This window comes from Ascaphus truei, chromosome 14, assembly GCF_040206685.1.
Source record: "Ascaphus truei isolate aAscTru1 chromosome 14, aAscTru1.hap1, whole genome shotgun sequence".
Lineage (NCBI taxonomy): Eukaryota > Metazoa > Chordata > Amphibia > Anura > Ascaphidae > Ascaphus > Ascaphus truei.
In genome coordinates, this window is record NC_134496.1 from 27430546 (window position 1) to 27454709 (window position 24164).

The following is a 24164-nucleotide window of genomic DNA, read 5'->3' on the forward strand; positions in this document are numbered from 1 at the left end:
TAGCAGCTAAACACACATCCCAGAAACTTACAGCTCTGCAGACACAGATTGCTGAGCTTAAGATACAGCTCGCCAAAAAGGAAGAGAGTAAAGAGGTGTCTGTTCGTCAAGTGGCCAGCCTGACACTGCGCTATGAGGCCAAGATGGCCGATGACCGCAAATTGCTGGACAATGAGAGGACCCGGCTGCAGCTGCAGCTGGACAACGTCCGGTAGGAGCACCGGCAGCTACAGATCAGAAATAGAGAAAAGGAAACAGATTTAAGCCTTGCTCTGAGTCAACTGGGAGATGTGGAATCGCAATTAAATTCCAAAGAAGCTGAACTGGAAACTGCATTGAGTGGAAAAAGAAGTGCAGAAGGACAGCTTCAGGAGATGAAAGCAAATAACTATTCTTGAATGCTCTTTAAATGATACCATGAAATGGCACGAGTCTAGAATAGTAGAAATAGATTCCGAACATCAGACAGAATTAAAAAGTAAGCTGGCAGAGGCTTTGCAAGACCTGAGCAAGGGTTACAAGAAATGGACATTTAGTGCTAAATTGGAGTTCGTGGAAAAGATGGCGAGAGAAAGCTATTTGCGTAAACGCTTTGAGACAGTCGCCATACAGTCTGACTACAAAGAGAGGATCGCCGACGCATGAGAAATCTCATGACCATGCTGTCAGTAGAAAGACTGTACTTGGAAAAATTCCTCCTCGAGCGACTTAAGAGTGCTGAGCTCAAGCACCTTCTTGAGGAGACATTACTGACCTGAAGAAAGGACTCTAATCCCAGCGGGACTAAGGGTTCCCGTTCTCCATTCGAGCCGCAGGGATATATCTAGTGAGAGTGGAAGGATGGGCTTCGGCCGTGGTAAGCCTGAGCTTCCCACAAACAGGGGAGGTATGTAACAGGGACTTACCACTGTTTGAGAGATACTGCCTCTAAATCCAGTAGTGTGCTGTTTAATTGCACACAGGCAATCAACCAGACTCCATCTGGTTGGTTAGGATTCTTTAAAAAAAAAAAAAGCCTGATGTGAGAAACAGGAGAGAGATTCCTTAGCTCACATTTGGGCTGACATAAGGAGAAAGAGGACTGCAAAGATTTATTTAGCCCACAACCGGGCTGACCTGAGGAAAATATATCTTGATGCACACAAAAGGGCTGTATGCTGACAGCAAGACAAGGGGACAAGACCTCTGTACCTGGACACACAGAGTGCCATAGCACACAAGGATGCTGACCCAGGAGAACAGAGAGGCCTTCCCCTACAGCTACAGCAACAGATAAGAGACTTTCTTGTTGGACTGTTGTGTGTGTGTGTTTATATGTATATATATATGTATGTATGTATGTATGTATATATATGTATATATATATATATATAAAAAAATATATATATAAATGTAAATACAACTGTATGCTCATATATATATGTGTGTTTATATAATATATATGTTTAGGGTGGTAACCAGCTTAGCTACCCACCCAGTTAGAAAGGGCTGGAGTAAAGGTTTAGTTATTCTCCAAAGTGGAGTTGGCTTTTATTTTGTTTATTTTTATATGTTTTGCCTTGTTAAAGGAACAGGCGCAATAAAGCAAGGATTTCATTTCACTCTAATCGGTTTCTATTAAATACCTCTGCACACATCTCTTACAGGGACATAGTATATGGCACAGCACCCAAAACTCACCTTGGCAAACTAGACACCCTCTACAGCTCAATATGCTGCTTTGTCCTATAATATAATTACAACACACATGACTGCAAAATGCTCCAAGAATTAGATTGGCAATCAATTCAATCCAGACGCAAAGTTAATTTTTTCTGTCTTGCCTTCACATACTTTCTGGGCAAGCTACCCGTGTATCTGAACAAGCTCCTCACCCCTACCACACGCTGCACTTATCTGAGATCTGATTCCAAAAGACTGTTCATGGTCCCAAGGCTCAACAAAGAATCCGGACGCTGCTCCTCCTCTTATCGTGCGCTCATGTCTGGAACAACCTACCAGAGACTCTCAAAGCCGCCTCCAGTTTAAGTTCTTTTAAGACTTCAGCTGTCTCACATTTTAATCTTGTCATTAACTGTTAAATACACCAATAACATATATTGTCCCTAACTGTCCATAAATATAATGTGTAACAATGTATTGTCATACGTTTGTGCCCAGGACATACTTGAAAAAGAAAGGTAACTCAATGTATTATTTCCTGTTAAACCTTTTATAAATAAATCGATAAATAATAGTTCATATATTTGTACCAGGGCACACATGCACTTGTGCTGTATTTACAACCCTTGATCTATTTTACAGTACAGGATTGTCTTAATATGTTGTGCATTTTAATACGTTCCCGGATAAGTGTCATGGTTAATTTATGTTTGTGGAAATGCAGATTTAACCTTGTTCACCTTCGCTGTCCAGCTCTCAAAGTCCGGAGACAGGCACATTTAAAAATGACTAGCCCTATTTGGAAAAATATGACGGGTAATCAACTTTATTTTACATCTCTGTAAACGTTTGCACTGATGCAGCCAGAGTTAACACGTAAAAGATTCAACAACGGCAACTGCAAAGGTGATTTGATAACATTTATTCAGAATATTTGGAGATTCCAAGAAGAAGAAAGCTGTCAGAGAAAAACAAAACTACAGCATATAAATAGCATGCATTACAAGGAAATGCACAGGCCGATACGTCTGCAAAGCAAACAGTGGAATCTAAAGCAAGAAGCCTTGCTTACTCACGATATAAACAAACTTGATGTTTTCAAGGGGAAATAAGGCTCAGCATAGTTCTAACCTGCCGCTGTGGGCAGTTTACTTCTATCATTTGTACACGGCAACCTGGTTTTACTAACACAACAGAAGATTGGACGGAAACATCAATTTGAGAGCGGTTTCTGTAAAACGATGCAGGATTATCGTTAGCAAACCATGCACAGAATAAGGCTAAAAAAAGCTACTCAATTCCGATTAGAAATATTTTTACCACGGCATTTTTATTTCTTCACGACACAAACATTGTAGGCTCTTTATATTTTATTAACGGATAAGTTATGCATTAGATACGTCTCCTAAGTCTATGGATAAAGCCGGCAGTTCAGACTGTGATGTTGCTAAGACAGGTTGATTTTGCTGAGAAATCTGTTGGGTTTTTTTTAACAGCTGCATTCAACTGCGTCTGAAAGGTAGTTGGGAGGGGAGAAATCCCACAGCAGAGAAACACATTTCAGATTTGTTACACTTTTCTTTTTCTTAAAAATAATTAGTCAGTTTAGTAACTCATCCTTTTGAAAAATGACCCCCCCTCCCTTTAAAAAATAAAAACAAGGGTGAGGGGGTCAGATTACAAATCCTTCGTCTTTATCAGCGTAACGAGAGGCTTGTCATCAGGGCTGTAATCTTCGAAGGATACAGGAGTTGCGTCGTACATAGCAGGCCGGGACTTCTTCCCAAACCTAGGGGACAAAGGGAGAAGAGTAGATAACACCTCATATTGCACCATATAACCCCTCCCTTTAACTCCTCCTATTGCTCCATATAGATACATCCTATAACTCCTATTGTACCATATAACTGCTCTCTATAACATCTCCTATTTCTCCCTATAACTCATCATATTACCCTATATAACCTCTCCCTATAAATCCTCCTATCGCTCCCTATAACTCCCCTTATTGCCCCATATAACCGCTCTCTATGACTCATGTTTCTGCTACTGACCTCGCGTGCCGAATTGATGCGATGGCGCTGCTGAATTCGCTGTCGATGCTCCTGCAGTTGTAGAATTCCTCGTAGGCCGGGCGGGATGAACCCTGGTACTCGATGCGGCTTATCCTGCAGATCCCCACAATAAGGATAATCAGCATGAGCAGGAACGCCACGCACAGGGCTCCGATGATGATGTACAGCGAATGGCGGGGCATGTTGGTCAGACTCTCCGCTGTGTGCCCGGCTTTCCACTGCAGATCTGCAGAGACGGTGAGAGGGTGCAGTCAACTTCAGTGGCGTCACACTCATAATTACCAGCGCTTTTCTAATTTCGGCAAGGGATTTTAAAAAAATGCTATTTTTTTTTCATATGCCCCCAAAATCACACTAATTTCACTGCTCAGAAATTGACAAAGAGCTTGAGCTACCCGAACTTTCAAAAGATGGTCTCCCAGACTCCGCTCTGATTTTTAACACATTTATTGTGACATTTGTGCTGACAAGCAGACAAATGACTACTCACAGTGTCCTACATGGGAAAGTACCTAAGCTACAGTGCCAGCTACAGCCTAAATGATCAATGCCAAACTTAAGTATTACTTACATCCCAACGTTAGCCAAATCACTGCTTAGATTTAAAAAAAAAGTTTCATTTCAACCCTAATGAGCTCATTTGCATCTCATTAATAATTAATCACAGTAAAAAAAAGATCCAATTTTGAACAGGAGTTAGATTGGATTACAGTCCAGTTACTCGCTTTATTGAATATGGTGTTGATTTTAGCGTTAGTGAATTTGGCCCTAAATGTTCCTAAATCAAGTTTATTAACCCTTCAGCTGTATTTGTGTCTGTTCTATCCACAGAACCTTAATTCATTATATTTGAAGTCACAATGTTCCCTCCTTAGCACTGGGGAGATGCTAAGGAGGATTTTTTGGGCACTTACGGATCTCGCAGTTTGCTCCCACCCATCCGTGAGGACAGTTACACGTGTAACCGTTGGCTTGATCTACGCAGGTCCCTGCATGGTGACACGGGCTGCTGTCACATTCATTCACATCAATGTCACACTCCTCACCTGCACAGAGAGAGAAACTCCTGAGTCACACACGGTCCCAACCTTTCTTGTATCAATAAAACGCACTGTGTTATTTACGAAAAGATGCAGTGTTATTTCCGACTGTGGGAAGACATCACGATGTATCAGGGTAAAAATGGATACCGATCAGTGATGGACACAGAAGGCCGAGCTCCAGACTAAAAACATACAAAGGCTGGGCAAAACCACAGCTAGAACACACACATATATTTATCTATATATCATTTTTTATTTAATTGATCATGGGGTCCCTCTTGTTTAAGGACCTAAGTTAATTTTTTTCACACAAACTTACTTTTCAGCTCTGATAATAATAAAAATATATTTATGTAATGCAAATGTTATAAAGTATTGTAGTACATTTACACTGTTATTTTAAAATTGAAGTATAGTGTTTATATATATATATATATATATATATATATATATATATATATATATATATACACACACACACACACACACACACACATCTACACAGAATTACATGGCAAAACTCCACCTATCATTGTTTTCTCTTACGGACCCTTTGGAAAACTAGCTCTGTGCTAGCAACTAAACGATTGTGTCTTACACGAGTGTCGCTAAGACGCGTTGCCTTCCGCTCATTGATTGGCTGCTACAGTGAATATCAAGTAAGATAGACAAATACATACAGTACATACCAGACTGGTATTGTACATAAAGGCACGTTGAAAATACTCAATTTACACTGCAAAACACCATTTTGTTATTTCTTGGTACACAGTACAGACAGTCCTCGTTTTACAACGAATGGCTTATCCAACGCTATGCAATGTATACCTATGTTCATTTTTACAACGCCAAAATGGCTTATCCAACGCTCTTACAACGCTTTGCAAAGTTGTTTATGTGTATATAATATATATATATTATACTATATAAAATATTATATATTATGTTATATTATATATATAATACAGTATATGCACTATATAATTTATGTGTGTGCTGCATATCTTATTGTCTGCGTAAAATATTTTGTGTATTTTAGCATTAAAAATGCCTTCAGGAACGGAACCTTTCATTTAAACAGTGTTCCTATGGGAAAACGTGTTTCGCTTTACAACATTTCGCTATCCAACGCCATTTTGAGTAACGCATTGTGTCGGATAACCGAGTACTGCCTGTAGTCACTTACTGTGCTGTAAAATAATAATAAAGAACATTTCATATCCACCCTTGTCTCCTCGCAATTTATAAATTGCGTCCTGAAAATGAATATGCAAATGTATAATAATGCCGAGTATCTCCATAGGTTTTTCGGTTTGTGGGAAACAAAATAAGTATTGTCATGGTGCAAATAATTGCCGCCCTCTGACACACTGCTATAATAATTGTGCCTTTCCTGCCAAATCAGTCAATATATTGAATAGAAAGCATTTTCAAATGACATCAAAAGTAAAACATTATGAACAAATGAAACATCAGTAGACGTGTCTTCCTTTGTGCGGTTAAGTCCCGTATATGTTTCCATTCTGACTTACCTATGAACCCAGGAGCGCAGACGCACGTGGCATTAAGTCCCTCGTTGTCACACGTGCCCCCGTTCTGGCAGCTGATGTTCACGCACGGGTCTTTGTACAACTCACAGTGACGTCCTGGGAAACGGAAGGAATTTTAATTCAGGCCCCCGGCAAGGTGTCCAAAACATTCACTGTCACGGAAATGTCAAAACTGACAATGAAGAAGAAAACAAATCCCCACTACGCTCCTTTCTAATTAAGAATCCTAATTATAACCAGGACCCCGCAGTGAGATTAGCAAAGCCTGACGGTTTCACAATGTTACGGAGAACGTTAGGAAGCTCTCACCACTTTGCTTACTCCTTACAAATATGCACAAATGGAGGCAACCTGTCCCTATTTTTTAAATACTGTTGAGAATAAGATATGGCAAATACAGTACTATATTATCCTTCCCGAATTATAATATTAAAAAAATTGCTTGCCCGAAGGCAGGGGTGGCCAGCTCCAGTCCTCAAGGGCCACCAACAGGTCAGGTTTTCAGGATATCCCTGCTTCAGCACAGGTGGCTCAATCAGTGGCTCAGTCATAATGACCTGTGCTGAAGCAGGGATATCCTGAAAACCTGACCTGTTGGTTGCTCACGAGGACTGGAGTGGGCCACCCCTGCCTTCTGGAGACACTTGGCTATGTAATGAGATGGGCTCTAATTTTAGTAGGGATATACTTCTACTTTAAAGCTTTTTGTCTTTGTCATAATATACTGTACACTGGTGCATAAACCAACATGTAAGCATATTAGTTCATCTTCTTGGGTGACCTGCATGATTGCCCTTTTTATGTACTCTCCCCATTTCTTTTGCTTTCTGTGTCCCTGCCCCAATACCTAATAGATAAAAATTCAGAGCGAAAGAAGATATGCACCGTGTGAAATTCTAATCATTTTCAATTAATACAGTTGCATGAATGTTTGCAAAGCAAATCAGGACTTGTTTGTACATCTGTACTCACAGTATAGCAGCTTCTTTCAAGGAGCTTAAAAGTAAAAAGGTGAAAAAAGTGAGCGAGTTATTGGAATTACTCGTGTAAATAGCGTTGACTTCCCCCTTTCACACTAATTTTTACCTTTAATGTGAGATCTAAGAGGAGAAATATTAAGGTGATAATATTTTCTGTGAGGATTGCAACTAAACCATGAATTGGGAGGGATTATATGAAGCAATAGGAGGGATTATAGTGATGGATTATATGAAGTAGTAGGAAGATTTATAGGGGGCAGTTATATGGAGTAATAGGAGGAGGTTATATGGAGCAACAGGAGGAGTTATAGGGGCGGTTATATGGAGCAATAGGAGTAGTTATAGGGGGCGGTTATATGGACCAATAAGAGGAGTTATAGAAGGCAGTTATATGCAGCAATGGGAGGCGTTATATGGAGCAGTTATATGCAGGAATAGGAGGAGATATAAGGAGAGGTTATATGGAGAAATAGAAGTAATTTAAAGAGATTATATGGAGCAATAGAAGTAGTTTATATGGAGAGGTTATATGGAATTACAGGAGGAGTTCGTTATATACAGCTGTGCTAGATGCACAAAATTAACATAGTTTGATCCAGATTGAATTAGTTTGCACAGACAGCTTTAGATAGTAAAACTGATTTGAGTTTGCTGAAGCACAAACATGAAACAGATTTCTCCTCCATCCTGTTTATGATAATGTCTTTTTTTAGCAGCTCATATACTGCGTCTCTTGGCGCCCTGTGCGTTTCATTGTCTTTATCTCTTTGCATTAATCTGCATAATCCTCAAACTGAACAGCAACAAATAAAGATCAAACAGACACTTCAAAGGAAGCCACGTTCTTCATCTCACTGCTCGTCACGCCTCACATTGGAAGGCAGCATCACTAATAAGATGATAGTGTCGCTCACTGGACTGAACTGTAGTGATTGAGACTGCCCTGCAGTGATTGAGACTGCCCAGTAGTGATTGAGACAGAGACTGCCCTGCAGTGATTGAGACTGCCTTGCAGTGATTGAGACTGCAGAGTAGTGATTGAGACTGCTCTAGAGTGAGCAAAACTGCCCTTGAGGGAGCGCGATTACCCTCCATGGAGCGAGACTGCCCTCTAATAATGTAAAGAGGTGTCTTCATCTGGACCTTTAGTCTTGATATTCTGATTAAGATTATACTGAGCCCAGAGCGGGTTAACAGTTACACTTACACAAGCGGTCCGAATGATGAGTGATCCCAAAGTTGCCGTTATCCGGCATGCGTTATGAGACATGTGTTAGAAAATTCACCTGGCGGCCATATTTAAAGAGCACCCCTGTAAATCCCTACACATCCCAATGAAACGCTGCTAGGGGTTTTGAAGTAACCAGTGGGATCAAGGATGGGAAAGTGAAAACAAAGATCGTTTCTTAGCAAAACAAAAGTCCTCTTTTTTTTTTGGAGCCGTATAAGTGGGACTGGAGATTTAAACACATAACATGTGTGGGCTGAACGATCACGTTACCTTCATACTCCCCCTCACAAACACACTCGTACCCGTTGACCAGGTCTCGACAGGACGCTGCGTTCTGACATGGGGTAGAGGCGCACTCGTTGTATTCCTCTTCACAGTACAGCCCGTGATAACCTACAAGGTTCAAGGTCACGGGGAGAGTTCAGAACAACAAGAAAAGGTGCAATCCCTGATAGAGTGCAAACAAATAACAATGTCATTGTCCGTGTTATACAAATGTATTTAGGATTAAAGCAAAGGTTTGCCTGTTTGGTTTCTTTGGAAACAAGAATCATTTTCTTTTCCTCTGTGCCTAATTGGGGGATTACTGAACCACGTTTCTCTTAAAATGTTACATTTAGTGCTGTTTGTTTTAAAAGTGTAATCCCTATTGGTTTGCAAATAGAAACTTAAAAAAAAAAAAAAATAACTTAACAATGTAATGGTCTTCCTTGAACAAATATAACCAAGCTAAATGTGTTTACATTAGAAAAGAGGCGTCTAAGAGAGGATATGATAAATATATACAAATATATTCAGGGTCACTACAAGGAGCTTTCAAAAGAACTATTCATCCGAAGGACAGTACAAAGGACACGGGGTCATCCCTAAAGGTTGTGTGCGCACAACGGAGTGCCTGGCGGTTCTCGTTCCCGGCAGCAGCACGACCTGGTGGATTCCTGGGAGCATGCGATGGGGAAACGCGGTGAGGGCACGGCCGTGACGTCACGCGGCTGGTTCGCCCTCTTTGGCTGAACCGCCGCCGTGACGTGGCCAACGCTCGGCTGCTGCGCCAAAAGACAAAAATCTTGTCTTTTAGCCAAAGCGCATCGCACCCACGCACACACGCCGACGGGGGCACGCACACCGTGGCCACTGGGGACGAAGCCTAAAGGAGATTTCACCCGGAACACAGGAAAGGGTTCTTTACAGTAAGGGCAGTTACAGTGTGGAATGCATTACCCATGGAGACTGTGATGGCAGATACAATAGATATGTTCAAAAAAAGGTTGGACATCTTTATAGAAAATGAAAGGTGTACAATGCTATACCAAGTAAGTAAACGTGTGAAGGATGTTGATCCAGGGATTAATAAAACCAAAAAACCTTTCCTGCGATTTTCTCATTTTCCCTGTAAAATAGGACTTTGCATTGCTTTTCTCATTTTTCATTTCTATAGTAAGTTCCCTCTTGTGGTTTTCATACTGCCTCATACTAGACAACATCTGGGAACACTCACTTTCTAAGCACCATTTGCGGTTATATCTGACAGCAAAGTCCTCTTATTATTAGATATTACAAATCTTTCTTCTTATAGGTAATATTATATCAATAATATATTTCATACAGGTAACAAAAAGAATGAAAAATGTTTCTTGCAGGTGAACATAGGAATGTATATGGTTATATAAGAGATTGTCAGAATTAGGCTAGGCCCGTGACACTTATAATAGGTTTTAGATCCGGTTTAACATTTAAACATACTGCACCTCCCCTTCTATTTGCTCGATCCTACCGAAAAAGGGAATAAACCTCTAAGTTAATTGCCCAGTCATGAGTTTCATCCCACCATGTTTCAGTAATGCCTATGATATCATACTGCTCCCTTGCAGCTATTCATTCAAACTCCCCCATTTTAATCGGTCAGGCTTCTTGCATTGGCAAGCATGCATTTAAGGTTTTTTCCAGTCAGTACTATTATTTTATCTGCTCCTGCCTTTCTACTCCAATTGTGTTTAGTCTTTAGAAGTTGTCTAGTATTATCTGTATTTAATATGGGTGCCTCGCTGCTTGCCAAACTCGCACCTGCCCCCATTATACAGTATCTCCATTACCCCTTGCTATTTCCCCATCCCCATCTATTCTATTTAGTTCCTTATCTCTCACCCCTCCCCTTTAGTTTAAAATCTCCAACCTTTTTAACATTCTACCCTATTGTTGTCAACATCTTCCAAAGGCCCGGGCCATGCTACTTTCGCCCACACGGAGGCGTGCGGAGGCTGGTCAGTGAGTGGGTGCTTACCTGGCCATGGTGGACGGGCCATGGGGGCGTGCCAAAGGGCGTCACGGAGCTGGTTCGCCCTCATTGGGCCCTCAACTAGACTGTAAGCTCCTCGGGGCAGGGACTCCTCTTCCGAAATGTTACTTTTATGTCTAAAGCACTTATTCCCATGATCTGTTATTTATATTATCTGTTATTTATTTGATTACCACATGTATTACTACTGTGAAGCGCTATGTACACTAATGGCGCTATATAAATAAAGACATACAATACAATACAATACAACTGCTCCCGTGACCGGTCTGTCGCGCCAAGAAATCAGTTTGAATTGATTCCTTGCGCAACGCGTGCCCACTCCCGCTTCTGACCACATGGATGCATGGACGCAAACACTGCTTTAAGGCAGTCTGTTCGCATGGACCCGTCTGCACGATCTGCTGTACCATGGCCCCAGCCTAAGGCTTGTTATATAGTCCTCGCCGCTGCACGTGCGCCCGGCGTTGCGCGTGCACGTCGCTTACGTGTTTAGTTGCTAGGGTGCAAGCGGTGACGCGCGTGGTTAAGGGGCGTGACTGACATCATCGCGCTGTGATTGCTTCGCGGCGTGGCAGCAGCGCGTAAATACAATTTTATTGTATTTTCCCTGGTCTGCCGCGCCACCGCTCACGGCCGTGCGTGCGTCCCAAGTATACAAACGTCTGGCTAACACAGCCAATTCTAATTGACGCGCGTGCACGGTAGCGCATGCGCACGCACTATATTACACGCCTAAAACAAGAGCTGTGCTGCAATGCTTGCAACATCCTGTAATAAGGCACCGTACCACTACTATTTTAAGGGCCAACTTAACCCTTTCATTGACGGAGCATACGAGCAGCTCTGTGGCTGATACTATTCACCTCGTACATAAACCTTGGCGCCCTGCAGACGCACTTACCAGAACGCCCTCCTACTGTCTCTGTACGTTCTTCCTACCAATTAGATTTTAAACTCTTCGGAGCAGGGACTCCTTTTCCTAAATGCTACTTTTATGTCTGAAGCACTTCTTCCCATCATGTGTTATTTGTATTATTTGTTATTTATATGATTGTCACGTGTGTATTACTGAATACTGTGTATTACTGAAGCGCTTGGAATACATTAATGGCGCTATATAAATAAAGACAGACAGACAGACAGACATACAGAGCTGGGACGTTGTAAACCTCCCTGGCTAACGAACTGCAGATGTCAGATAATATATATTGGGCTTCTTACAATCGACTATTCTTTGCGTTGATGAACTGTCATTTGTGCGCCCTACGCACACGTTCCAGGCCTCCCTGGCTCTGCAGGGGTTAACCCCATCTCTTTGCAGAATGAAGGCACCCTGGAATCTGCGATGAGATCATCTGCAGTTATTACATGACGTAAATAACCTTCTTGTCCACTAGAGGGGGGCGTCTGTCTGTCAGTGAACATTGCATCGTGATAAGCACAGCCCTTTGTTATCAGAGAGCCCACACCCCGGAATAATAACATCCCCACTGATCTTCTGATGAAACCCTTTGCCATCAAGGAGACCAGCTCAGCATAATGATATAAAATATGTATATCAACCATCCGCAGCAAATATAGTTTAAAAAACAGAATATTCAATGTTATTAGTACATAGAAAATAGGCTCTCTTTACCACTCCCTAAAACGCTCCCTATAATGCCTCCCCTAATTGTTCTTTTAACCATTCTCTATAACTCCTCCCTTAACTGCTCCTATAACTGCTCCCTACAACACCTCCCCTAACTGCTCCTATAGCTGCTCCCTATAACACCTCCCCTAACTGCTCTCTATGACACCTCCCCTAACTGCTCCCTGTAACTCCTCCCCTAACTGCTTCTATAACCGCTCCCTGTAACTCCTCCCCTAACTGCTCCTATAACCGCTCCCTATAACGCAGAACCGGATTAAGGGGCGGTCTGGCCGGGCACTTGCCCGGGGTGCCAACTAAAAAAGGGCGCCATAAGAATCCGCAGGGTACCTCAGACATTTAAAGATGGCGCTGCGGTTAAAGCGTGCATGGCGAAAAGTCAAGTGGCGCAGTGCCGGTGGGCATGGGCAAACGTTCAACACCATAGTCCAGAGCCGGTTTTAGAATTAGGCGCTTACCTTATTGCTGCCCTGGCCGCCTCCGCGTCCTGACATCACGTAGCAACGCGCTTCCATGACAACGGGACGCCATGTGATGTCACGACGCTGCAGATGGAGGAGGTAAGAGACCTTTACAGAGGCCCCACCCTCTCCCTCGGCAATCAGTTTAATTGTTGTGGAGAAGAGTGCAGGGTCTACTACCCCTAGAGAAGCAGCGCCACATTTTTAGTCTGCCGGGGCACAATAATATCTCGGTCCGGCTTGCTATAACTCCTCCCCTAACTGCTCCTATAACCACTCCCTATAACTCCTCCCCTAACTGCTCCTATAACCACTCCCAATAACTCCTCCCCTAACTGCTCCTATAACCACTCCCTATAACTCCTCCCCTAACTGCTCCTATAACCACGCCCTATAACTCCTCCCCTAACTGCTCCTACAACCACTCTCTATAACTCCTCCCCTAACTGCTCCTACAACCACTCTCTATAACACCTCCCCTAACTGCTCCTACAACCACTCCCTATAACTCCTCCCCTAACTGCTCCTATAACCACTCCCTATAACTCCTCCCCTAACTGCTCCTGCAACCACTCTCTATAACTCCTCCCCTAACTGCTCCTACAACCACTCCCTATAACTCCTCCCCTAACTGCTCCTATAACCACTCCCTATAACTCCTCCCCTAACTGCTCCTACAACCACTCTCTATAACTCCTCCCCTAACTGCTCCTACAACCACTCCCTATAACTCCTCCCCTAACTGCTCCTATAACCACTCCCCTAACTGCTCCTATAACCACTCCCTATAACTCCTCCCCTAACTGCTCCTATAACCACTCCCTATAACTCCTCCCCTAACTGCTCCTACAACCACTCCCTATAACTTCTCCCCTAACTGCTCCTATAACCACTCCCCTAACTGCTCCTATAACCACTCTCTATAACTCCTTCCCTAACTGCTCCTATAACCACTCCCTATAACTCCTCCCCTAACTGCTCCTATAACCACTCCCTATACCTCCTCCCCTAACTGCTCCTATAACCACTCCCCTAACTGCTCCTATAACCACTCCCTATAACTCCTCCCCTAACTGCTCCTATAACCACTCCCTATAACTCCTCCCCTAACTGCTCCTACAACCACTCTCTATAACTCCTCCCCTAACTGCTCCTACAACCACTCCCTATAACTCCTCCCCTAACTGCTCCTATAACCACTCCCTATAACTCCTCCCCTAACTGCTCCTACAACCACTCTCTATAACTCCTCCCCTAACTGCTCCTACAACCACTCCCTATAACTCCTCCCCTAACTGCTCCTATAACCACTCCCCTAACTGCTCCTATAACCACTCCCTATAACTCCTCCCCTAACTGCTCCTATAACCACTCCCTATAACTCCTCCCCTAACTGCTCCTACAACCACTCCCTATAACTCCTCCCCTAACTGCTCCTACAACCACTCCCTATAACTCCTCCCCTAACTGCTCCTATAACCACTCCCCTAACTGCTCCTATAACCACTCCCTATAACTCCTCCCCTAACTGCTCCTATAACCACTCCCTATAACTCCTCCCCTAACTGCTCCTATAACCACTCCCTATAACTCCTCCCCTAACTGCTCCTATAACCACTCCCTATAACTCCTCCCCTAACTGCTCCTATAACCACTCCCCTAACTGCTCCTATAACCACTCCCTATAACTCCTCCCCTAACTGCTCCTATAACCACTCCCTATAACTCCTCCCCTAACTGCTCCTACAACCACTCCCTATAACTTCTCCCCTAACTGCTCCTATAACCACTCCCCTAACTGCTCCTATAACCACTCTCTATAACTCCTTCCCTAACTGCTCCTATAACCACTCCCTATAACTCCTCCCCTAACTGCTCCTATAACCACTCCCTATACCTCCTCCCCTAACTGCTCCTATAACCACTCCCCTAACTGCTCCTATAACCACTCCCTATAACTCCTCCCCTAACTGCTCCTATAACCACTCCCTATAACTCCTCCCCTAACTGCTCCTACAACCACTCTCTATAACTCCTCCCCTAACTGCTCCTACAACCACTCCCTATAACTCCTCCCCTAACTGCTCCTATAACCACTCCCTATAACTCCTCCCCTAACTGCTCCTACAACCACTCTCTATAACTCCTCCCCTAACTGCTCCTACAACCACTCCCTATAACTCCTCCCCTAACTGCTCCTATAACCACTCCCCTAACTGCTCCTATAACCACTCCCTATAACTCCTCCCCTAACTGCTCCTATAACCACTCCCTATAACTCCTCCCCTAACTGCTCCTACAACCACTCCCTATAACTCCTCCCCTAACTGCTCCTACAACCACTCCCTATAACTCCTCCCCTAACTGCTCCTATAACCACTCCCCTAACTGCTCCTATAACCACTCCCTATAACTCCTCCCCTAACTGCTCCTATAACCACTCCCTATAACTCCTCCCCTAACTGCTCCTATAACCACTCCCTATAACTCCTCCCCTAACTGCTCCTATAACCACTCCCTATAACTCCTCCCCTAACTGCTCCTACAACCACTCCCTATAACTCCTCCCCTAACTGCTCCTATAACTCATCCCCTGACTCTTCCCTCACTGCTCCCTATAACTCCCTATAACTGTACCCTATAACACCTCCCCTAACTGCTCCTATAACTGTACCCTATAACACCTCCCCTAACTGCTCCTATAACTGTACCCTATAACCTCCCCTAACTGCTCCTATAACTCATCCCCTGACTCTTCCTTCACTGCTCCTATAACACTTCCCCTAACGGCTCCTATAACTGTTCCCTATAAAACCTCCCCTAACTGCTCCTATAACCACTCCCTACAACTCCTCCCCTAACTGCTCCTATAAGCGCTTGCTTTACTGCGTTCCTTTAATACGCACATTTGAACTTGTACTTTCTAAAACTCTCTCTCCCCCATTTTAATAAAAACTGATCAGCCTCTTCTCAATAAAATAAAAATCGAAGTCACTTGTACGGATACGAGATGGGGAACAAACTGTCACCACATGCGCCTGCGAGACTGACATTGGGAGATTTGGGATAGATTCTGTTAGGAGGAAATATGGGACAAATCTTAAAGCTTTCGGTTTCCTGCTGCTCAGATCAAAATCAAATTCTCGAGTTTGTCTTTTACACGTACAAACTTAACTCAGGACACAGGAAAAATCCCTTTACAAGACTTCATTTCAATGGGGGTTTTACTATCAGCGCAAATAATGTTATCCAAATGGCCCTACAAACGGGATACACGGTGACATTTCATCACTGATGATTTTAAGATACTTTCAGATATCAGATTTCGGTTAAAAAACAAAAAAAAAACACCCAGACATGACCCCTTATAGTTCTGGCTACTGCGACGCTACCCGTGACGTCAAACGTCGCTGTAGCAAAAGTTGCACACTTGTGTGTGATGTCGCTGGCGGCAGGGTGCTATGTGATTGGCTGCTGCCAGTCACATGGTGCGGCTGTCTCTGTAAATCTCAAATTCTTTTGACTACAGCGATTTTGGTCGCTGTGATGTCACACATCGCCGTCGCGCCCACTATGGCCGGTCGCTACTGTCTACATTGAGTTGCTTTGCGGCTGCAAGCTGTCGCCGTTGCCAGGACTATAAACGCAGGCTTAAACATGTCACTGCCACTGGTACACTATAACAGATATCAGCTGCACGCCAAAATAAATGTAACGATATAATCCCCGGGCTCCTGCTTCAGGGAATTCCTGGTAATAGCTGTTACTATAATGGCTCACTGCCATTAGTACAACTTGGTGCTAGGAGGGACAGACCCCTTAAACATGTCACTGCCATTAGTACAACTTGGTGCTAGGAGGGACAGACCCCTTAAACATGTCACTGCCATTAGTAAACCTTGGTCCTAGCAGGAACTGACCCCTTAAACATGTCACTGCCATTAGTACAACTTGGTGCTAGCAGGAACTGACCCCTTAAACATGTCACTGCCATTAGTACAACTTGGTGCTAGGAGGGACAGACCCCTTAAACATGTCACTGCCATTAGTACAACTTGGTGCTAGGAGGGACAGACCCCTTAAACATGTCACTGCCATTAGTATAACTTGGTGCTAGGAGGGACTGACCCCTTAAACATGTCACTGCCATTAGTACAACTTGGTGCTAGGAGGGACTGACCCCTTAAACATGTCACTGCCATTAGTACATTTTGGTCCGAGCAGGAACTGACCCCTCAAAAATGACGCTGTCAATAGCACACTTTGGTCCTAGTAGGGACTACCTATTTAAGGATAGAGTGAGTTATATTTAGCTGTGGGGGAGAGAGCACGGAGACCCACGGGTTGCAGATTACAATAGTCAAGGCGGGAGAGGGAGATATCCCTTAAGTGACACCCGCTGTATGGGATTCTGTTACTTCAGGGCTTTTGTGCCGGGATACAGCGCTGGGTCTGATTTCGGCACTCACCGGGTATACAGAGGCATTTGTAGCTGGTCCCAACGCTGCGGCAGATCCCATGAGCACAGGGGCTCAGGGCGCAGAAATCAACAAGCTTAGCACATGCCGGCCCGGTGAAGCCAGGGCTGCAGCTGCAGGCGTACGACAGTCCCGCAGGGTAACAGCTCCCGTTATTCAGGCACGGCGTCGGGGAGCACGGATCTACTTTCTCCTCGCAGAGGGAACCCAGGAATCCTAAATACGACATAAGAGTTTTCAATAAAGCTCCCGGTCTGCACTGAAACCCAGGCAAGATTCACTGCAGATTTATTTATTTATAAAATGTTTTACCAGGAAGTAATAAATTGAGAGTTACCCCTCGTTTTCAAGTATGTCCTGGGCACAGAGTTATGATGACAAATAATACCTGGTTACAGATGCATAGTTACATAAGTGAACAGGGTATACATTATATACCAGACATTGCATGCACATTTAAAGATAATATACATTACTAGCTGAGAGACCCGGCGTTGCCCGGGATGTAAATACGTAATAGGTCGTATTATTTATAAATCGTGGAACAATAGGTGACTATTTGTTGTAAAGGTTGGATAATAATGTTGAAAAGAAAGATGGAAGAAAATGTAATACGATGTTGTATAAAAATGGTTTATTGTAAACACACACGTATACACTCACACACGTATACACACACACATGGAGACATACACACACACACATGGAGACATACACACACACACATACAATGTATACACACATGTGTGTGTGTGTATGTCTCCATGTGTGTGTGTGTATGTCTCCATGTGTGTGTGTGTATGTCTCCATGTGTGTGTGTACGTGTACATGTGTGTGAGTATATGTGTACATGTGTGTGTGTACGTGTCTACGTGTACATGTGTGTGTGTGTGTGTGTGTACGTGTACATGTGTGTGTGTGTGTGTGTGTGTGTGTGTACGTGTCTACGTGTACATGTGTGTGTGTGTCTACGTGTACGTGTGTGTGTCTACGTGCGTGTGTGTACGTGTGTGTGTACGTGTGTGTCTACGTGTGTGTCTATGTGTGTGTGTGTCTACGTGTGTGTGTTTGTGTATACGTGTGTGTGTTTGTGTCTACGTGTGTGTGTTTGTGTCTACGTGTGTGTGTTTGTGTATACGTGTGTGTGTGTCTACGTCTGTGTGTGTGTGTCTACGTGTGTGTGTGTGTCTACGTGTGTGTGTGTGTCTACGTGTGTGTGTGTGTGTCCCTGTGTGTGTTTGTGTCCCTGTGTGTCCTTTGGCCCGTGACTCCGCCTCAGGGAAGGGGGGGGGGGTGGGGGGGAGGTGGTGGGAAGGAGGGGGGGGAAGGGGAGGTGGGGGGGAGGTGGTGGGAAGGGGGGGGTGGGGGGAGGTGGTGGGAAGGGGGGGGGTGGGGGGGAGGTGGTGGGAAGGGGGGGGGGGTGGGGGGGAGGTGGTGGGAAGGGGGGGGAGGTGGTGGGGAGTTGGGAAGGGGGGTGGGGGAGGTGGGAAGAGGGGTGGGGGAGGTGGGAAGGGGGGTGGAGGTGGTGAGGAGGTGGTGGGAGGTTGTAAGGGGGGAGTGAAGGGAAGGTGAAGGGGGGGTGAAGGGGAGGTGAAGGTGGGGGTGGAGGGGAGGTGAAGGGGGGGGGGGTGGAGGGGAGGTGAAGGGGGGGTGGAGGGGAGGTGAAGGGGGGGGTGGAGGGGAGGGGGTGGAGGGGAGGTGAAGGGGAGGTGAAGGGGGGGGTGGAGGGGAGGTGAAGGGGGGGGTGGAGGGGAGGTGAAGGGGGGGGTGGAGGGGAGGTGAAGGGGGGGTGGAGGGAGGTGGAAGGGAAGGGAAGTGGAGTGAGGGGAGGTGAGGGGTGGGTGAGGGGAGGTGAGGTGAAGGGGGGTGAGGGGAGGTGAGGTGAAGGGGGGTGAGGGGAGGTGAAGGGCGCTCCCTCAGCCGTCCGGCAGCTCACTCACCCGTCCGGCAGCTCCCTCACCCGTCCGGCCGCTCCCACGTGGTCTGAGGCGGGAGGCAGCTTGTTGTGGCCGCTCCCCCGCTGTGTCCCGGGCGCTCGCTCCCCCGCTGACTGTAGCGGCGCCAGGGGTTGGAGGGGAGGTGAAGGGGGGGTGAAGGGGAGGTGAAGGCCGCTCACTCACCCGTCCGGAAGGTCCCACGTGGTCTGAGGCGGGAGGCAGCTTGTTGTGGCCGCTCCCCCGCTGTGTCCCGGGCGCTCGCTCGCTCCGCTGACTGTAGCGGCGCCGGGGGGGGGGGGGGGGTGGAGGGGAGGTGATTTGAAGGGGGGTGAGGGGTGGGTGAAAGCCGCTCACTCACCCATCCGGCAGCTCCCTCACCCGTCCGGCAGGTCCCACGTGGAACTGAGGCGGGAGGCAGCTTGTTGTGGCCGCTCCCCCGCTGTGTCCCGGGCACTCGCTCCTCCGCTGACTGTAGCGGCGCCGGGGGGGGGGGGGGGGGGTTGAAAGCGCGGGAGACACGGGGAGAGGAGGAGGCTGATTTCGGGGAGGAAGAGGCGGAGGCTCCGGCGGGTATGTGAGGCCCCCCCCGGTTATACATGCTGCTAATGTACACACCCCCCCTACTGTGTGTGTGTGTCCGTGTGTGTGTGTGTGTGTGTGTGTGTGTGTGTGTGTGTGTGTGTGTCCGTGTCCGTGTGTGTGTGTGTGTGTCCCTGTGTGTGTGTGTGTGTGTGTGTCTGTGTGTCCTTTGGGCCGTCACTCCGCCTCAGGCCAATGAGAGGTGTGCGGGGGCGGCCCAAGGGACCAATGAGATTTCCCCTAGGGACACCGGACATCCAGCAGGCAGGCATGCAGGCAGGCAGGCAAACATACAGTGCTTTCACTAATATAGTATAAGATAGGCGTATGTAACAGTTACAGACCAGATTAAAATGTGAGACGGTTTTCGTTTTGAAAGAACTAATACAGATAGCATAAAAAAAAACAAAAACCATTATCGCTAAATCTAGGTTCTTTGAAATAATTTATCCCAGATTTCATTTTTTTGAGCAGATTTCAGGCATAACCAGTAAAGTGGCAAGCAGACGTCTGCACTTATCTGGTAGGAGACAGTATGATAGATGGGTATCCTGAAAACAGGGCCTGGCTGGGGCGTCCCGAGGAGAGGGGTGAGACACCGCCCTTCTCAATCTACAATACTGTATATTTCAGGACATGTAAATCTGTTCCGTCAGGACATTATGTAGCTCCAGGAACCATTCCATGCTGCTTATTTAAACTAAATTCTTTGGGCCAGAACCGGTCATGTCACTGCCATTAGGGACTGACCCCTTAAACATGTCACTGCCATTAGTACAGTTTGGTCCTAGGAGGGACTGACCCCTTAAACATGTTACTGCCATTAGTACAGTGGGTTCCTAGGAGGGACTGACCCCTTTAACAGGTTACTGCCACTTGTACACGTTGCCCTAAGAGGGAATGACCCCTTTAACAGGTTACTGCCATTAGTACACATTGGTCCTAGGAGGGAATGACCCCTTTAACAGGTTACTGCCATTAGTACACATTGGTCCTAGGAGGGAATGACCCCTTTAACAGGTTACTGACATTAGTACACATTGGTCCTAGGAGGGAATGACCCCTTTAACAGGTTACTGCCATTAGTACACTTTGGTCCTAGGAGGGAATGACCCCTTTAACAGGTTATTGCCACTTGTACACATTGGTCCTAGGAGGGAATGACCCCTTTAACAGGTTACTGCCATTAGTACACATTGGTCCTAGGAGGGAATGACCCCTTTAACAGGTTACTGCCATTAGTACACATTGGTCCTAGGAGGGAATGACCCCTTTAACAGGTTACTGCCATTAGTACACATTGGTCCTAGGAGGGACTGACCCCTTTACAAACAGTGCATAGCAGAGACGCGTTGCAGAGCACAATACCTTCCGGGCACTGGCAGCTGAACCCACTGAGGCTGCTCTCACAGGTGGCTCCATTCCCACATGGCTGTGGGGAGCAGTGATCCACGACAGACTGGCAGCGCTGCCCCGTGTATCCTGCAGCAACACAAACCTTCATGGGTTAACTATGAACGGTTACCATCTAAAGCCTACTTGTAAAAATATCTCTAGAGGTTTATCAGTATAGCTCCTGGCTTCTGCTTCTTCACTAACACTAGCACAAACCTTTACTCTCATCTCTTTACACAGGACACATACCGGTCAGGCAGGTGCAGGTGGCATTTTTCCCGGAGTGCCTCTGTGGGACGTCACTGCAGGTAGCATTATTCTGGCATGGGTAGCCATGGCAGGCGTTGAATTCCTCGCAATAAGATCCCATGTATGCCGCTTCACAATGACAGAAATATGTGTCCTGGGAGCAGAGAGAGGGGGGGGGAGAGAGAGGGGGGGAAGGAGAGGGGGGGGAGAGAGAGGGGGGAGGAGGAGAGAGGGGGAGGGTGAGAGATGGGGAGAGGAGAAGAGGGAAGAGAGAGAGGGGGAAAGAGGAGAGAGGGGGAGGAGAGAGAGGTAGGGGGAGATGAGAGATAGGGAGAGGAGTGAAAGAGTAGGAACAGGTTTAGAGCAAGAAGAGAGTGACATATATTGCATTACTTTTGAGGGAGTTATAAGAAGCGGTTATATGAGGCAATAGGAGGAGTAATAGTGAGCGGTTATATGGGGCGATAGGAGTTATAGTGAGCGTTTATGTGGGGCAATAGGAGGAGTTATAGTGAGCGGTTATATGGGGCGATAGGAGTTATAGTGAGCGTTTATGTGGGGCAATAGGAGGAGTTATAGTGAGCGGTATTGTGGGGCAATAGGAGGAGTTATAGTGAGCGGTATAGTGACTTTTGGGGGAATCAGGAACTGGCAGTGAGAGACCCATCTGTGCAGCATTAGGAAAGTGCGTTACGGTGTAAGTTTAGAAGGCCCATGATTATCAGTAAGAAAGCTCTGGATCGCAGCCCTGCCAGCCTCCACGTGATGAATAGACCCTTCGCATGCATGCAGCATTAGAAATGGGACTCTGCTTTCCACAAACACGAACTTGTTTCCATTTGATTACAGGCGTTCGATTTGTATTTAACGAAGTGAGCTGCACTATGCATAAACACAGTAATTACTCTTCCTGCTGGCAGGGACCCGTCTAACTGTGGCCAGTCCTGTCCTTCAAACTATTCATCATGCCGGGGCGTTAACCCCCTCAGTGCCAGGAGGCCCCCCGCCCACAACCTTTATTTTGCGTAAAGATCAAAGTGTAGAGGAACAGTATCAGATAAAATTCGAATCACGGTAAATGAAATAAAAATAAAAACCTATTCAGTTTTCACAGGAAATAAAGAAGTCTAAAACAAGCACTAAATAACACTCAAACACTAACACACTCACTCAAACACTAACACACTCACTAAAACACCAACACACGAACAACGTGCCACCACAGTTTTACCACGGACACATATTAAGCCATTGTACAGTGCTAGTGATACACACACAGTGCTAGTGATACACACACAGTGCTAGTGATACACACACACAGTGCTAGTGATACACACACACACAGTGCTAGTGATACGCACACACACAGTGCTAGGGATACGCACACACAGTTCTAGTGATACGCACACCCACAGTGCTAGTGATACGCACACCCACAATGCTAGTGATACGCACACCCACTGTGCTAGTGATACGCACACACAATGCTAGTGATACACACACACACACAGTGCTAGTGATACACACACACACAGTGCTAGTGATACACACACACACAGTGCTAGTGATACGCACACACACAGTGCTAGTGATACGCACACACACAGTGCTAGTGATCCGCACACCCACAGTGCTAGTGATACGCACACCCACAGTGCTAGTGATACGCACACCCACTGTGCTAGTGATACGCACACCCACTGTGCTAGTGATACGCACACACACAGTGCTAGTAATACGCACACACACAGTGCTACTGATACGCACACACAGTGCTAGTGATACGCACACACAGTGCTAGTGATACGCACACACAGTGCTAGTGATACGCACACCCACTGTGCTAGTGATACGCACACACAGTGCTAGTGATACACACACACACAGTGCTAGTGATATGCACACACACAGTGCTACTGATACGCACACACACAGTGGTAGTGATACGCACACACAGTGCTAGTGATACGCACACAGTGCTAATGATACACACACATTGCTAGTGATACACACACACAGTGCTAATGATACACACACAGTGCTAGTGATACGCACACTCAGTGCTAGTGATACGCACACACACAGTGCTAGTGATTTGCACACACAGTGCTAGTGATTTGCACACACAGTGCTAGTGATTGGCACACACAGTGCTAGTGATATGCACACACACACACAGTGCTAGTGATACGCACACACAGTGCTAGTGATAAGCACACACACAGTGCTAGTGATACGCACACACACAGTGCTAGTGATACGCACACACACAGTGCTAGTGATACGCACACACACAGTGCTAGTGATACGCACACACACAGTGCTAGTGATACGCACACACACAGTGCTACTGATACGCACACACACAGTGCTAGTGATACGCACACACAGTGCTAATGATACACACACATTGCTAGTGATACACACACACAGTGCTAATGATACACACACAGTGCTAGTGATACGCACACTCAGTGCTAGTGATACGCACACTCAGTGCTAGTGATACGCACACACAGTGCTAGTGATTTGCACACACAGTGCTAGTGATTTGCACACACAGTGCTAGTGATT

General features: G+C 45.9%; 1 protein-coding gene across 1 annotated transcript in view; it reads right to left on the reverse strand.

Annotated features, from left to right (window-relative positions):
* Positions 1 to 2568: 2568 nt before the first annotated feature.
* Positions 2569 to 24164, reverse strand: part of DNER (delta/notch like EGF repeat containing) — a 92690-nt gene continuing 71094 nt past the window's right edge. The window contains exons 10-17 of the mRNA XM_075569411.1: positions 21591 to 21754; positions 21315 to 21428; positions 17422 to 17646; positions 8812 to 8934; positions 6313 to 6426; positions 4652 to 4783; positions 3717 to 3963; positions 2569 to 3451 (exon numbers count right to left, since the gene is read on the reverse strand). Of these exons, the coding sequence (XP_075425526.1) occupies positions 3340 to 3451; positions 3717 to 3963; positions 4652 to 4783; positions 6313 to 6426; positions 8812 to 8934; positions 17422 to 17646; positions 21315 to 21428; positions 21591 to 21754 (1231 nt within the window). The 3' untranslated portion in view covers positions 2569 to 3339. The remainder of the gene's footprint in view (positions 3452 to 3716; positions 3964 to 4651; positions 4784 to 6312; positions 6427 to 8811; positions 8935 to 17421; positions 17647 to 21314; positions 21429 to 21590; positions 21755 to 24164) is intronic.